Consider the following 19,194-nt stretch of genomic DNA (forward strand, 5'->3'; position numbering starts at 1 on the left):
TGTTACCTTTCGAGCAGGAGTGTCTAGGGGGTACGCCATTAAAAACAGCCCCGAGTCTAATACCAAACCTTGCCCAACTACACGAGCGACTAAATCGACATTTACCACTAAAACAATGACTCGTTTGCTCATTCATGACGCCGCACAAACATTTTCCATCCTGATCAAATTTCCAATACATAACACCACACTCTCCACGGCGATACCTTCCGGAGGAGTGCACACTACTCCATGCTTGGGAATCAGATTCTCGAACGCAGCATAGCGATTTGCATGTGCCGCCGCCATTTCCTTGGTGAACGAACACACACAAACCCCACCCCCACCCACCGATCCTCATCAGGAGGGGGGGGAAATACAATTTAAATCAAAGAAAAATAAAACTACCAAATACATCATCTAAGCCTAACGGCAATAAAGCTCAAATAATACTGTATAATATAAGGAAAACTAGAACAATGCAACTGTATCACCAATATGCCTCCGCATAGTCCCACAATGGGTAGATGCCATCACTATGCATATGTATGGGTAGTGGATCACGTTTGTGAAGTTTCGTGTTGGTTAGATAAGGTTCGTTTTTCTATCTAAGATGGCTGCCAAACCACGTGACCTATGACATCATCATTTTAAAACTATATGCAACAGTGCTGTTAGATGATATTTGTAAAATTTCGCATCGATAGGGTGAGTGGTTTCAGAGATATAATTATTTAATATTTTCCTTCAATCCAAAATGGCTGTCAAACCATGTGACCTATGATGTCATAAATTTAATATTTCTATACAAATGGGTCAAAGATCATGTGCATGCAATTTCTGATTTTTAGGATAAGGAATTCGATGAAAACATTTTTGGCTAGTACACCACTTCACCTATGATATCATTATCATGCTTTTGTTCCCCATTGGGAGTACTTGACAATGTGCCAAGTTTCAAAATTTTCCATTCAGCGGTTTCCAAATAATTATTGAATTATTTGCTTTTAATCCAAGATGGCTGCCATACCACGTGACATGACGTCACAATTATCATGAAAACATTCTGCATGGGTGTCACTCCTGCCCTGAAAGTTTCATTTCAATTGGACATATGGTTGCTGAGAAAAAACGAGGTTTAGCCCGGACGAATGGACGGACAGTCGTACGGACAACCCGAAAACATAATGCCTCCGGCGACTTTGTCGGCGGAGACATAACAATCGTTTTCAACAAAAAGGAGGTGCATTGTGGGCCTCAAAAAGTCACCCAATACACCTTTCTTTCTATGAAACGATTAATTCTTTCTCTTTATTTCTCTTTCTCTTTCTCTCTCTCTCTCTCTCTCTCGTCTCAAAAAGGAATGGGGAAGGTAAAAGAACGAGAAAGAACAAACATAATTGACACAAATAATGCAGGTAAGGAGGGAAAAAAAACGAAGGTTGATGGGGAGGGGTGGACTGAAGGGAAAAGGGAGGACAGAGAATACTAGAAAAGAGGAAGAAAGACGATAAACCAAACAAACAAAACACAGAAATGCAACAACGAACTACACACGCACGTACATTGCCACCATGATGCCACACCCAACTCGCAACATGCCAGCAGGGGGTGAGAGAGCGAGAGATAGAGAAAGATAGATCGATAGATGGATAGAGATAGAGATAAAGGGAGAGAGAGCCATAAAGAGATATAAAGATAGAGATATAGATTAGAGATTATAGATATAAATTAGAGATAAAGATTAGAGATTAGAAATTGAGATTAGAGATTTTAGAGATATAGATGTAGAGATATAGATTAGAGATATAGATTAGAAATAAAGATTCGAGGTAGAGATATAGGTTAGAGATATAGAATCGATGTATAGATTATAAATAGAGATTAGAGATAGAGATTAGGGATATAGATTAGAGATATAGATTATAGATATAGATTAGAGATATAGATTAGAAATAGAGATTAGGGATATAGATATAGTATGGAGATATAGATTAGAGATAAAGATTAGAGATATAGATTGGAGATATAGATTAGAGATAAAGATTAGAGATATAGATTGGAGATATAGCTTAGAGATATAGATTAGAAATATATATTAGAGATTGAGATATAGATTAGAGATAGAGACATAGGACAGAGATAAAGATTAGAGATATAGATAGAGATCAGAAATAGAGATTAGAGATATAGATTAGAGATACAGATTAGAGATTGAGATATAGATTAGAGATACAGATTAGAAATACACATTAGAGATATAGATTAGAAATAGATATTAGAGATTGAGATATAGATTAGAGATACCGATTATAAATAGAGATTAGAGATAGAGACATAGGACAGAGATAAAGATTAGAGATATAGATAGAGATTAGAAATAGAGATTAGAGATATAGATTAGAGATACAGATTAGAAATAGACATTAGAGATATAGATTAGAAATAGATATTAGAGATTGAGATATAGATTAGAGAAAAAGATTAGAGATACAGATTAGAAATACATTAGAGATATACATTAGAAATAGATATTAGAGATTGAGATATAGATTAGAGATATAGATTAGAGATACAGATGAGAAATAGAGATTAGAGATAGAGACATAGGACAGAGATAAAGATGAGGGATATAGATAGAGATTAGAAATAGAGATTAGAGATATAGATTAGAGATACAGATTAGAAATACAGATTAGAAATAGACATTAGAGATATAGATTAGAAATAGAGATTAGAGATTGAGATATAGATTAGAGATTGAGATATAGATTAGAGATATAGATTAGAAATAGATATTAGAGATTGAGATATAGATTAGAGATATCGATTAGAGATAGAGATTAGAGATTGAGATATAGATTAGAGATATAGATTAGAGATACAGATTAGAAATAGACATTTTTTTTTTTTTTTTTTTTTTTTTTTTTTTTTTTTTTTTTTTTTTTTTTTTTTTTTTTTTTTTTGTATACAAGATCGAGGCTCGTGAAAGAGCGAACATTAATCACACAGAAAGACAAACCGACACATAAAACATATAACATAGGGAGCGGTAGACAAGATGGGGAGAGAGGGGGAAGGACACAAACACAACATTTGAGAGCAGGGACCGAGAGACATGGAGACATCGAGAGATCTGAGAGAGGGCGAGGGCTTTGGGGGGGGGGGGGCATGGCAAGGGGGCGGTGGGAGAGGTATAAAACATATGGACACTGCCAGGACTTCCAGGAAAGAAGTTGGAATTTCAAACAAGGTGGATCTGGGGTGAATTAGCGGGGGTAGAAAAGATCAAGGTTTTGGATGGGGGAAGATAAGAGATGGTGGTGAACAGCTGTTTTAAAGACCTGGAGGGAGGAGTGGGATTGAAGGGAGTGAGGTAGTTTGTTCCAGAGGCGGGAGAAAAGAGGAATGAAAGAGTGAAGGTGAGCGGAGAGCCGAGATTTCGGCAGTTTAACCATCAGAGGGTTGCTGGCAGATCTTGTGCGACCTGTAGGAATATTTGGGGGACAGAGCACAGAGAGAGCTGGGGGTGCAAGGCCGGAGAGGAGTCGGTAGAAGACAGAAAGACCACCTACCTGCCTGCGGTGAGTGAGTGAAAGGCCCTCAGAGATAGCTTCATCGCGGGAGATTCCAATAATTCTGAAAGCTTTGGTTTCAACAGCGTGAAGCCGAGCTAGGTGTGAGGCAGGAGCACCGGCCCATAGGGGAGAACAGTATTCCATTGAGCTGCGGATGAAAGCCTTGTATGTGGTGAGGAGCTCAGGTGTGCCGAGGAAGGACTTCGCACGACGGAGGATGCCCAGTCGGCGACTGGCTTTGGAGGCCAGCTTGGAAATGTGGTTTTCCCAAGAAAGATCATGGCAGATAGTGAGACCCAAAATCTTGAGCGACAGAACTTCTTGGAGAGGATTGTTGAGAAAGTAGATGGGAGGGTTGTCCAGTCGATCTTTTCGGAGAGACATAGTAAGAGTGTGAGATTTGTCAGGATTGAAAGACATGTTCCACTTGTTTGACCAGTCTGTGATTTTGTCCAGGTCTTCAGAGAGTGAGGAGGCAGCAGACTGCCGATCTGAGGGAAGAGGAATGGAGCGGCAGAGAGTGGAGTCATCAGCAAAGAGATAGAGAGGATTTTCGAGAGAGTCAGAGAGATCATTGATGAAGACCAGAAAAAGCACGGGGCCCAGAACACTGCCTTGGGGAACTCCAGCCTGAACAGGAAGAGGAGATGAGAGAAACCCATTCAGGGCCACACGTTGACGACGACTAGAGAGGAAGTCCGCCAGCCATGCGTGGAGATTTCCATGGATACCAAAGGAGGAGAGTTTGGTGAGCAGAGCGGGGTGCCAGACCGTGTCGAAGGCACGTGATATGTCGAGGGAGACAGCTCTAATTTCCTGTTTGGCATTGAGGACCTCCATCCATTGTTGAGACAGCAGAAGCAGCATGTCCAGAGTAGAGTGACCTGGTCTGAAACCAAATTGATGATCAGAGATCAAGCCATTGGAGAAGAGGAAAGATTTCATATCAGAAGCAATAATGGATTCCATGACTTTGCTGATAATTGGGAGAAGGCTGATTGGTCTGTAGTTGCTAGGATCTGTTTTTGCACCTTTTTTGTGCAAAGCGGTGATGTTGGCTGATTTCCAAGCAGATGGCAGTTGACCTTGAGCAAAAGAGAGGGTGAAGAGAACAGAGAGAGGGTGAGATAGAGCAGCAGAGCAGGATTTTAGGACCCGTGGGCTGATGCCGTCGGGTCCAGTTGCAGAATCAGAGTCGAGGGTTGACAGAAACTTTTCCACCTTGTCAGGAGGAAAGGACACGGAGTCCAGGAGCAGCAGGGTACGACTGGGTATGGTGGGTACAGAGAGGGATGGGTTTGGGACACAAGATTTAGAGGCAAACACAGAGTTGAGGCATTCAGCTTTTTCACGTGCGGAGTCAGCTGTGTAGCCGTTTGAGGTAAGGGAGGGGATGGAGATATATAGATTAGATATATAGGAGATATATAGATGACATTAGAGATATAGATTAGAAATGGATATTAGAGATTGAGATATAGATTAGAGATATAGATTAGAGATACAGATTAGAAATACATTAGAAATATAGATTAGAAATAGATATTAGAGATTGAGATGTAGATTAGAAATAGAGATTAGAGATTGAGATATAGATTAGAGATTGAGATATAGATTAGAGATACAGATTAGAAATAGAGATTAGAGATATAGATTAGAAATAGAGATTAGAGATAAAGATTAGAGATATAGATTAGAAATAGAGATTAGAGATATAGATTAGAAATAGAGATTAGAGATATAAATTAGAAATAGAGATTAGAGATATAGAATTGAGATATAGATTAGAAATAGAGATTAGAGATATAAATTAGAAATAGAGATTAGAGATATAAATTAGAAATAGAGATTAGAGATAAAGATTAGAGATATAGATTAGAAATAGAGATTAGAGATATAGATTAGAAATAGAGATTAGAGATATAAATTAGAAATAGAGATTAGAGATATAGATTAGAAATATAAATTAGAGATAAAGATTAGAAATAGAGATTAGGGATATAGATTAGAGATATAGATTATAAATAGAGATTAGAGAAATAGATTAGAAATATAAATTAGAGATAAACATTAGAGATATAGATTATAAATAGAGATTAGAGATATAGATTAGACATATAGATTATAAATAGAGATTAGAGAAATAGATTAGAAATATAAATTAGAGATAAAGATTGGAGATATAGATTATAAATAGAGATTAGAGAAATAGATTAGAAATATAAATTAGAGATAAAGATTAGATATATAGATTAGACATACAGATTATAAATAGACATGAGAGATATCGATTAGAAATAGAGATTAGAGATAAAGATTAGACATATAGATTATAAATAGAGATTAGAGAAATAGATTAGAAATATAGATTAGAAATAGACAGAGAGATAGATTAGAGATATAGATTAGAAATAGAAATTAGAGATAAAGATTTGAGATATAGATTAGACATACAGATTATAAATATACATTAGAGATATAGATTAGAAATAGAGATTAGAGATATAGATTAGACATATAGATTATAAATAGAGATTAGAGAAATAGATTAGAAATATAAATTAGAGATAAAGATTAGAGATATAGATTAGACATAGATTATAAATAGACATGAGAGATATAGATTAGAAATAGAGATTAGAGATATAAATTAGAAATAGAGATTAGAGATAAAGATTAGAGATATAGATTAGAAATAGAGATTAGAGATATAGATTAGAAATAGAGATTAGAGATATAAATTAGAAATAGAGATTAGAGATATCGATTAGAAATATAAATTAGAGATAAAGATTAGAAATAGAGATTAGAGATATAGATTAGACATATATATTATAAATAGAGATTAGAGAAATAGATTAGAAATATAAATTAGAGATAAAGATTAGAGATATAGATTATAAATAGAGATTAGAGAAATAGATTAGAAATATAAATTTGAAATAAAGATTAGAGATATAGATTATAAATAGAGATTAGAGATATAGATTAGACATATAGATTATAAATAGAGATTAGAGAAATAGATTAGAAATATAAATTAGAGATAAAGATTAGAGATATAGATTAGACATACAGATTATAAATAGACATGAGAGATATCGATTAGAAATAGAGATTAGAGATATAGATTAGAGATATAGATAAGAAATATAGATTAGAGAAATAGATTAGAAATATAGATTAGAAATAGACAGAGATAGATTACAGATATAGATTAGAAATAGAAATTAGAGATAAAGATTAGAGATATAGATTAGACATACAGATTATAAATAGACATTAGAGATATAGATTAGAAATAGAGATTAGAGATATAGATTAGAGATATAGATTAGAAATATAGATTAGAGATATAGATTAGACATATAGATTATAAATAGAGATTAGAGAAATAGATTAGAAATATAAATTAGAGATAAAGATTAGAGATATAGATTAGAAATAGAGATTAGAGATATAGATTATACATATAGATTATAAATAGAGATTAGAGAAATAGATTAGAAATATAAATTAGAGATAAAGATTAGAGATATAGATTAGAAATAGAGATTAGAGATATAGATTATAAATAGAGATTAGAGAAATAGATTAGAAATATAAATTAGAGATAAAGATTAGAGATATAGATTAGACATACAGATTATAAATAGACATGAGAGATATCGATTAGAAATAGAGATTAGAGATAAAGATTAGACATATAGATTATAAATAGAGATTAGAGAAATAGATTAGAAATATAAATTAGAGATAAAGATTAGAGATATCGATTAGAAATAGAGATTAGAGATATAGATTAGACATAGAGATTATAGATATATATTCGAGATATAGATTATAAATAGAGATTAGAGAAATAGATTAGAAATATAAATTAGAGATAAAGATTAGAGATATAGATTAGAAATAGAGATTAGAGATATAGATTAGACATATAGATTATAAATAGAGATTAGAGAAATAGATTAGACATATAGATTATAGAGATTAGAGAAATAGATTAGAAATATAAATTAGAGATATAGATTAGACATATAGATTATAAATAGAGATTAGAGAAATAGATTAGACATATAGATTATAAATAGAGATTAGAGAAATAGATTAGAAATATAAATTAGAGATAAAGATTAGAGATATAGATTAGAAATAGAGATTAGAGATATATATTCGAGATATAGATTATAAATAGAGATTAGAGAAATAGATTAGAAATATAAATTAGAGATAAAGATTAGAGATATAGATTAGACATACAGATTATAAATAGACATGAGAGATATCGATTAGAAATAGAGATTAGAGATAAAGATTAGACATATAGATTATAAATAGAGATTAGAAAAATAGATTAGAAATATAAATTAGAGATAAAGATTAGAGATATAGATTAGAAATAGAGATTAGAGATATAGATTAGACATATAGATTATAAATAGAGATTAGAGAAATAGATTAGACATATAGATTATAAATAGAGATTAGAGAAATAGATGAGAAATATAAATTAGAGATAAAGATGAGAGATATAGATTAGAAATAGAGATTAGAGATATAGATTAGACATATAGATTATAAATAGAGATTAGAGAAATAGATTAGACATATAGATTATAAATAGAGATTAGAGAAATAGATTAGAAATATAAATTAGAGATAAAGATTAGAGACATAGATTGGAGATATAGATTAGAGATAGAGATTAGAGATTGAGATATAGATTAGAGATATAGATTAGAAATAGACATTAGAGATATAGATTAGAAATGGATATTAGAGATTGAGATATAGATTAGAGATATAGATTAGAGATACAGATTAGAAATACATTAGAAATATAGATTAGAAATAGAGATTAGAGATTGAGATATAGATTAGAGATATAGATTAGAAATAGACATTAGAGATATAGATTAGAAATGGATATTAGAGATTGAGATATAGATTAGAGATATAGATTAGAGATACAGATTAGAAATACATTAGAAATATAGATTAGAAATAGAGATTAGAGATTGAGATATAGATTAGAGATTGAGATATAGATTAGAGATACAGATTAGAAATAGAGATTAGAGATATAGATTAGAAATAGAGATTAGAGATAAAGATTAGAGATATAGATTAGAAATAGAGATTAGAGATATAGATTAGAAATAGAGATTAGAGATATAAATTAGAAATAGAGATTAGAGATATAGAATTGAGATATAGATTAGAAATAGAGATTAGAGATATAAATTAGAAATAGAGATTAGAGATATAAATTAGAAATAGAGATTAGAGATAAAGATTAGAGATATAGATTAGAAATAGAGATTAGAGATATAGATTAGAAATAGAGATTAGAGATATAAATTAGAAATAGAGATTAGAGATATAGATTAGAAATATAAATTAGAGATAAAGATTAGAAATAGAGATTAGGGATATAGATTAGAGATATAGATTATAAATAGAGATTAGAGAAATAGATTAGAAATATAAATTAGAGATAAACATTGGAGATATAGATTATAAATAGAGATTAGAGATATAGATTAGACATATAGATTATAAATAGAGATTAGAGAAATAGATTAGAAATATAAATTAGAGATAAAGATTGGAGATATAGATTATAAATAGAGATTAGAGAAATAGATTAGAAATATAAATTAGAGATAAAGATTAGATATATAGATTAGACATACAGATTATAAATAGACATGAGAGATATCGATTAGAAATAGAGATTAGAGATAAAGATTAGACATATAGATTATAAATAGAGATTAGAAAAATAGATTAGAAATATAAATTAGAGATAAAGATTAGAGATATAGATTAGAAATAGAGATTAGAGATATAGATTAGACATATAGATTATAAATAGAGATTAGAGAAATAGATTAGACATATAGATTATAAATAGAGATTAGAGAAATAGATGAGAAATATAAATTAGAGATAAAGATGAGAGATATAGATTAGAAATAGAGATTAGAGATATAGATTAGACATATAGATTATAAATAGAGATTAGAGAAATAGATTAGACATATAGATTATAAATAGAGATTAGAGAAATAGATTAGAAATATAAATTAGAGATAAAGATTAGAGACATAGATTGGAGATATAGATTAGAGATAGAGATTAGAGATTGAGATATAGATTAGAGATATAGATTAGAAATAGACATTAGAGATATAGATTAGAAATGGATATTAGAGATTGAGATATAGATTAGAGATATAGATTAGAGATACAGATTAGAAATACATTAGAAATATAGATTAGAAATAGAGATTAGAGATTGAGATATAGATTAGAGATATAGATTAGAAATAGACATTAGAGATATAGATTAGAAATGGATATTAGAGATTGAGATATAGATTAGAGATATAGATTAGAGATACAGATTAGAAATACATTAGAAATATAGATTAGAAATAGAGATTAGAGATTGAGATATAGATTAGAGATTGAGATATAGATTAGAGATACAGATTAGAAATAGAGATTAGAGATATAGATTAGAAATAGAGATTAGAGATAAAGATTAGAGATATAGATTAGAAATAGAGATTAGAGATATAGATTAGAAATAGAGATTAGAGATATAAATTAGAAATAGAGATTAGAGATATAGAATTGAGATATAGATTAGAAATAGAGATTAGAGATATAAATTAGAAATAGAGATTAGAGATATAAATTAGAAATAGAGATTAGAGATAAAGATTAGAGATATAGATTAGAAATAGAGATTAGAGATATAGATTAGAAATAGAGATTAGAGATATAAATTAGAAATAGAGATTAGAGATATAGATTAGAAATATAAATTAGAGATAAAGATTAGAAATAGAGATTAGGGATATAGATTAGAGATATAGATTATAAATAGAGATTAGAGAAATAGATTAGAAATATAAATTAGAGATAAACATTGGAGATATAGATTATAAATAGAGATTAGAGATATAGATTAGACATATAGATTATAAATAGAGATTAGAGAAATAGATTAGAAATATAAATTAGAGATAAAGATTGGAGATATAGATTATAAATAGAGATTAGAGAAATAGATTAGAAATATAAATTAGAGATAAAGATTAGATATATAGATTAGACATACAGATTATAAATAGACATGAGAGATATCGATTAGAAATAGAGATTAGAGATAAAGATTAGACATATAGATTATAAATAGAGATTAGAGAAATAGATTAGAAATATAGATTAGAAATAGACAGAGAGATAGATTAGATTTATAGATTAGAAATAGAAATTAGAGATAAAGATTTGAGATATAGATTAGACATACAGATTATAAATATACATTAGAGATATAGATTAGAAATAGAGATTAGAGATATAGATTAGACATATAGATTATAAATAGAGATTAGAGAAATAGATTAGAAATATAAATTAGAGATAAAGATTAGAGATATAGATTAGACATAGATTATAAATAGACATGAGAGATATAGATTAGAAATAGAGATTAGAGATATAAATTAGAAATAGAGATTAGAGATAAAGATTAGAGATATAGATTAGAAATAGAGATTAGAGATATAGATTAGAAATAGAGATTAGAGATATAAATTAGAAATAGAGATTAGAGATATCGATTAGAAATATAAATTAGAGATAAAGATTAGAAATAGAGATTAGAGATATAGATTAGACATATATATTATAAATAGAGATTAGAGAAATAGATTAGAAATATAAATTAGAGATAAAGATTAGAGATATAGATTATAAATAGAGATTAGAGAAATAGATTAGAAATATAAATTTGAAATAAAGATTAGAGATATAGATTATAAATAGAGATTAGAGATATAGATTAGACATATAGATTATAAATAGAGATTAGAGAAATAGATTAGAAATATAAATTAGAGATAAAGATTAGAGATATAGATTATAAATAGAGATTAGAGATATAGATTAGACATATAGATTATAAATAGAGATTAGAGAAATAGATTAGAAATATAAATTAGAGATAAAGATTAGAGATATAGATTAGACATACAGATTATAAATAGACATGAGAGATATCGATTAGAAATAGAGATTAGAGATATAGATTAGAGATATAGATAAGAAATATAGATTAGAGAAATAGATTAGAAATATAGATTAGAAATAGACAGAGATAGATTACAGTTATAGATTAGAAATAGAAATTAGAGATAAAGATTAGAGATATAGATTAGACATACAGATTATAAATAGACATTAGAGATATAGATTAGAAATAGAGATTAGAGATATAGATTAGAGATATAGATTAGAAATAGAGATTAGAGATATAGATTAGACATATAGATTATAAATAGAGATTAGAGAAATAGATTAGAAATATAAATTAGAGATAAAGATTAGAGATATAGATTAGAAATAGAGATTAGAGATATAGATTATACATATAGATTATAAATAGAGATTAGAGAAATAGATTAGAAATATAAATTAGAGATAAAGATTAGAGATATAGATTAGAAATAGAGATTAGAGATATAGATTATAAATAGAGATTAGAGAAATAGATTAGAAATATAAATTAGAGATAAAGATTAGAGATATAGATTAGACATACAGATTATAAATAGACATGAGAGATATCGATTAGAAATAGAGATTAGAGATAAAGATTAGACATATAGATTATAAATAGAGATTAGAGAAATAGATTAGAAATATAAATTAGAGATAAAGATTAGAGATATAGATTAGAAATAGAGATTAGAGATATAGATTAGACATAGAGATTATAGATATATATTCGAGATATAGATTATAAATAGAGATTAGAGAAATAGATTAGAAATATAAATTAGAGATAAAGATTAGAGATATAGATTAGAAATAGAGATTAGAGATATAGATTAGACATATAGATTATAAATAGAGATTAGAGAAATAGATTAGACATATAGATTATAGAGATTAGAGAAATAGATTAGAAATATAAATTAGAGATATAGATTAGACATATAGATTATAAATAGAGATTAGAGAAATAGATTAGACATATAGATTATAAATAGAGATTAGAGAAATAGATTAGAAATATAAATTAGAGATAAAGATTAGAGATATAGATTAGAAATAGAGATTAGAGATATATATTCGAGATATAGATTATAAATAGAGATTAGAGAAATAGATTAGAAATATAAATTAGAGATAAAGATTAGAGATATAGATTAGACATACAGATTATAAATAGACATGAGAGATATCGATTAGAAATAGAGATTAGAGATAAAGATTAGACATATAGATTATAAATAGAGATTAGAAAAATAGATTAGAAATATAAATTAGAGATAAAGATTAGAGATATAGATTAGAAATAGAGATTAGAGATATAGATTAGACATATAGATTATAAATAGAGATTAGAGAAATAGATTAGACATATAGATTATAAATAGAGATTAGAGAAATAGATTAGAAATATAAATTAGAGATAAAGATGAGAGATATAGATTAGAAATAGAGATTAGAGATATAGATTAGACATATAGATTATAAATAGAGATTAGAGAAATAGATTAGACATATAGATTATAAATAGAGATTAGAGAAATAGATTAGAAATATAAATTAGAGATAAAGATTAGAGATATAGATTGGAGATATAGATTAGAGATAGAGATTAGAGATTGAGATATAGATTAGAGATATAGATTAGAGATACAGATTAGAAATAGACATTAGAGATATAGATTAGAAATGGATATTAGAGATTGAGATATAGATTAGAGATATAGATTAGAGATACAGATTAGAAATACATTAGAAATATAGATTAGAAATAGATATTAGAGATTGAGATGTAGATTAGAAATAGAGATTAGAGATTGAGATATAGATTAGAGATTGAGATATAGATTAGAGATACAGATTAGAAATAGAGATTAGAGATATAGATTAGAAATAGAGATTAGAGATAAAGATTAGAGATATAGATTAGAAATAGAGATTAGAGATATAGATTAGAAATAGAGATTAGAGATATAAATTAGAAATAGAGATTAGAGATATAGAATTGAGATATAGATTAGAAATAGAGATTAGAGATATAAATTAGAAATAGAGATTAGAGATATGAATTAGAAATAGAGATTAGAGATAAAGATTAGAGATATAGATTAGAAATAGAGATTAGAGATATAGATTAGAAATAGAGATTAGAGATATAAATTAGAAATAGAGATTAGAGATATAGATTAGAAATATAAATTAGAGATAAAGATTAGAAATAGAGATTAGGGATATAGATTAGAGATATAGATTATAAATAGAGATTAGAGAAATAGATTAGAAATATAAATTAGAGATAAACATTAGAGATATAGATTATAAATAGAGATTAGAGATATAGATTAGACATATAGATTATAAATAGAGATTAGAGAAATAGATTAGAAATATAAATTAGAGATAAAGATTGGAGATATAGATTATAAATAGAGATTAGAGAAATAGATTAGAAATATAAATTAGAGATAAAGATTAGAGATATAGATTAGACATACAGATTATAAATAGACATGAGAGATATCGATTAGAAATAGAGATTAGAGATAAAGATTAGACATATAGATTATAAATAGAGATTAGAGAAATAGATTAGAAATATAGATTAGAAACAGACAGAGAGATAGATTAGAGATATAGATTAGAAATAGAAATTAGAGATAAAGATTTGAGATATAGATTAGACATACAGATTATAAATATACATTAGAGATATAGATTAGAAATAGAGATTAGAGATATAGATTAGACATATAGATTATAAATAGAGATTAGAGAAATAGATTAGAAATATAAATTAGAGATAAAGATTAGAGATATAGATTAGACATAGATTATAAATAGACATGAGAGATATAGATTAGAAATAGAGATTAGAGATATAAATTAGAAATAGAGATTAGAGATAAAGTTTAGAGATATAGATTAGAAATAGAGATTAGAGATATAGATTAGAAATAGAGATTAGAGATATAAATTAGAAATAGAGATTAGAGATATCGATTAGAAATATAAATTAGAGATAAAGATTAGAAATAGAGATTAGAGATATAGATTAGACATATATATTATAAATAGAGATTAGAGAAATAGATTAGAAATATAAATTAGAGATAAAGATTAGAGATATAGATTATAAATAGAGATTAGAGAAATAGATTAGAAATATAAATTTGAAATAAAGATTAGAGATATAGATTATAAATAGAGATTAGAGATATAGATTAGACATATAGATTATAAATAGAGATTAGAGAAATAGATTAGAAATATAAATTAGAGATAAAGATTAGAGATATAGATTATAAATAGAGATTAGAGATATAGATTAGACATATAGATTATAAATAGAGATTAGAGAAATAGATTAGAAATATAAATTAGAGATAAAGATTAGAGATATAGATTAGACATACAGATTATAAATAGACATGAGAGATATCGATTAGAAATAGAGATTAGAGATATAGATTAGAGATATAGATAAGAAATATAGATTAGAGAAATAGATTAGAAATATAGATTAGAAATAGACAGAGATAGATTACAGATATAGATTAGAAATAGAAATTAGAGATAAAGATTAGAGATATAGATTAGACATACAGATTATAAATAGACATTAGAGATATAGATTAGAAATAGAGATTAGAGATATAGATTAGAGATATAGATTAGAAATAGAGATTAGAGATATAGATTAGACATATAGATTATAAATAGAGATTAGAGAAATAGATTAGAAATATAAATTAGAGATAAAGATTAGAGATATAGATTAGAAATAGAGATTAGAGATATAGATTATACATATAGATTATAAATAGAGATTAGAGAAATAGATTAGAAATATAAATTAGAGATAAAGATTAGAGATATAGATTAGAAATAGAGATTAGAGATATAGATTATAAATAGAGATTGGAGAAATAGATTAGAAATATAAATTAGAGATAAAGATTAGAGATATAGATTAGACATACAGATTATAAATAGACATGAGAGATATCGATTAGAAATAGAGATTAGAGATAAAGATTAGACATATAGATTATAAATAGAGATTAGAGAAATAGATTAGAAATATAAATTAGAGATAAAGATTAGAGATATAGATTAGAAATAGAGATTAGAGATATAGATTAGACATAGAGATTATAGATATATATTCGAGATATAGATTATAAATAGAGATTCGAGAAATAGATTAGAAATAGAAATTAGAGATAAAGATTAGAGATATAGATTAGAAATAGAGATTAGAGATATAGATTAGACATATAGATTATAAATAGAGATTAGAGAAATAGATTAGACATATAGATTATAGAGATTAGAGAAATAGATTAGAAATATAAATTAGAGATATAGATTAGACATATAGATTATAAATAGAGATTAGAGAAATAGATTAGACATATAGATTATAAATAGAGATTAGAGAAATAGATTAGAAATATAAATTAGAGATAAAGATTAGAGATATAGATTAGAAATAGAGATTAGAGATATATATTCGAGATATAGATTATAAATAGAGATTAGAGAAATAGATTAGAAATATAAATTAGAGATAAAGATTAGAGATATAGATTAGACATACAGATTATAAATAGACATGAGAGATATCGATTAGAAATAGAGATTAGAGATAAAGATTAGACATATAGATTATAAATAGAGATTAGAAAAATAGATTAGAAATATAAATTAGAGATAAAGATTAGAGATATAGATTAGAAATAGAGATTAGAGATATAGATTAGACATATAGATTATAAATAGAGATTAGAGAAATAGATTAGACATATAGATTATAAATAGAGATTAGAGAAATAGATTAGAAATATAAATTAGAGATAAAGATGAGAGATATAGATTAGAAATAGAGATTAGAGATATAGATTAGACATATAGATTATAAATAGAGATTAGAGAAATAGATTAGACATATAGATTATAAATAGAGATTAGAGAAATAGATTAGAAATATAAATTAGAGATAAAGATTAGAGATATAGATTAGACATACAGATTATAAATAGACATGAGAGATATAGATTAGAAATAGAGATTAGAGATATATATTCGAGATATAGATTATAAATAGAGATTAGAGAAATAGATTAGAAATATAAATTAGAGATAAAGATTAGAGATATAGATTAGAAATAGAGATTAGAGATATAGATTAGACATATAGATTATAAATAGAGATTAGAGAAATAGATTAGACATATAGATTATAAATAGAGATTAGAGAAATAGATTAGAAATATAAATTAGAGGTAAAGATTAGAGATATAGATTAGAAATAGAGATTAGAGATATAGATTAGACATATAGATTATAAATAGAGATTAGAGATATAGATTAGACATATAGATTATAAATAGAGATTAGAGAAATAGATTAGAAATATAAATTAGAGATAAAGATTAGAGATATAGATTAGAAATAGAGATTAGAGATATAGATTAGACATATAGATTATAAATAGAGATTAGAGATATAGATTAGACATATAGATTATAAATAGAGATTAGAGATATAGATTAGACATATAGATTATAAATAGAGATTAGAGAAATAGATTAGAAATATAAATTAGAGATAAAGATTAGAGATATAGATTAGACATACAGATTATAAATAGACATGAGAGATATAGATTAGAAATAGAGATTAGAGATATAGATTAGACATATAGATTATAAATAGAGATTAGAGAAATAGATTAGAAATATAAATTAGAGATAAAGATTAGAGATATAGATTAGACATACAGATTATAAATAGACATGAGAGATATAGATTAGAAATAGAGATTAGAGATATAGATTAGACATATAGATTATAAATAGAGATTAGAGAAATAGATTAGAAATATAAATTAGAGATAGAGATTAGAGATATATATTCGAGATATAGATTTAGATATAGATATACAGTAGATTGAAATGTAGAGGTGGAGACATTAAACTATGAGTTGTCTTTAATTGATTACTTATACTGCATATACTTCCGGCTGAACAGACAATGTTGGAAGAAACAAACTTGAAGCACCACGGTTGGAACACTTTGACCCACAGTGACTCTCTCTCAATTGGCCGAGGGACCAGCTTGTAAAGACCTAACATGTTTGTAATGGCGAAGATGCTTAGGTCTGCCACTTCAACAGGCTGATACAAGCACATCTCAATTTTAGTGTCGTTTAGTCGAAGCAATTGCGTCTCTTCTCCAGTTCATTTTCCCTCCTTCAGTCTCATTGCCATTTTTTTGTTTTGATGATTTCATCAATTTCCCTGTCCTTCCATACACTCGATTTTATTGACATGTAGGAATTCTCTCGCAGAAGCATTTGTGCTGCAATGACGTCTGAAGTATGCTCAGCTGTTTCTGGGTGTATCTCAATGGGGGGAGTGTTGATTATTCTGTTTGAGAAGTTCTGCTATGGTTTTAGTTATGTGCCGATGGCTTAGATCATCATTGCTAAATTATATGGACTTCAGTTTCAGCCACACTTGTCAACGATGTTGCATTCATGCTGCAATCTTGCTCACATGCATGTTTTAGTGCCACAAATGTTGTAAAGCAGCAAACCAAAAAGTAGCCCTCCATTTTTATTTATTTATTCCAGAAATGAATAATAGACAATGATCTGTTCTCCCTGTTGTTGTAGTATGGACCTGCCTGGTGATTACGACCCAATTGATGCCTCTGGATTCATTCGAATTAACGCAGTCAGGTGAGTGTGAGGCAAGTGGATTTGTTACATGCAACACATGTTTTGCTTTATAAGATGAATATGCTAAATGCAATCCCAACACACATGTGCAAACTTCAGTCCGACAACGAAGCAGTCTTTTTACACAATTGATGATGCATCCGCTAAGAAAAAACGAAATTTGTTCCGCAGGTTGAAGGAATACTCCCGACTTTGTGAGAGAAACGGAGAGGAATGATGGATTCTCATTCAGGCGGAAGCTCTGCAAGGTTAAACTGCACACAAAGGCAAAACGAAAATGAAGGCCACAATTGCTGACTTATGACAAAATGGACTTTCACGATTCGTTATCCATTGTGATAATCTACAGTTATCTGTGTTTTCATGACATTCAATTAAACAGCTTGCACCAATAAATAAATCATATATCAAAATATGTTGTGGTCTCACTGTCTCAAAAAGATACAAATTAAATGTCTTGAGAAGTGTACTGATTTGATACTGAGAGTTGTTGAAGCAGGTTTCCACTTTTATAAACAATGTAAACTATATAATAATAGCGTAAGGACTCGACTTTGTTATCCCTGTTACGCCGCACCCAGTGACCCGATGCCCACCGCACTAATGGATTTACGATCTACGAACCGTGCTCTTTGTTTATCACCTACAGCCATACTCGAAAAATCTGAATTAGCCGACGTTGGGGCCCAAAAGCATCCGATTAACTGCCGATACGACGCCATCTTACGATGCCATCTTATGACGCCATCGTATTGGCGTCTGCTGGGCGAAGGCGAAGCAAGCCGTCCGCTGATTGGACAGGCGAAGGCAAAAGCAAGC

General features: G+C 28.0%; 1 protein-coding gene across 2 annotated transcripts in view; it reads left to right on the plus strand.

Annotated features, from left to right (window-relative positions):
- Window positions 1–18,844, plus strand: part of ASS1 (argininosuccinate synthase 1) — a 288,173-nt gene extending 269,329 nt beyond the window's left edge. The window contains exons 11-12 of one of the 2 annotated variants that reach the window (XM_078767097.1): window positions 18,310–18,375; window positions 18,547–18,784. In XM_078767097.1, the coding sequence (XP_078623223.1) occupies window positions 18,310–18,375; window positions 18,547–18,592 (112 nt within the window). In that variant the 3' untranslated portion in view covers window positions 18,593–18,784. Of the gene's footprint in view, window positions 1–18,309; window positions 18,376–18,546 lie in introns of both variants that reach the window. The other variant, XM_068133811.2, reaches the window with a different exon arrangement.
- The last annotated feature ends 350 nt before the right edge of the window (window positions 18,845–19,194 follow it).

Source organism: Myxine glutinosa, chromosome 13, assembly GCF_964187855.1.
Source record: "Myxine glutinosa chromosome 13, kmMyxGlut1.1, whole genome shotgun sequence".
In the NCBI taxonomy this organism is placed as follows: Eukaryota; Metazoa; Chordata; class Myxini; order Myxiniformes; family Myxinidae; genus Myxine; species Myxine glutinosa.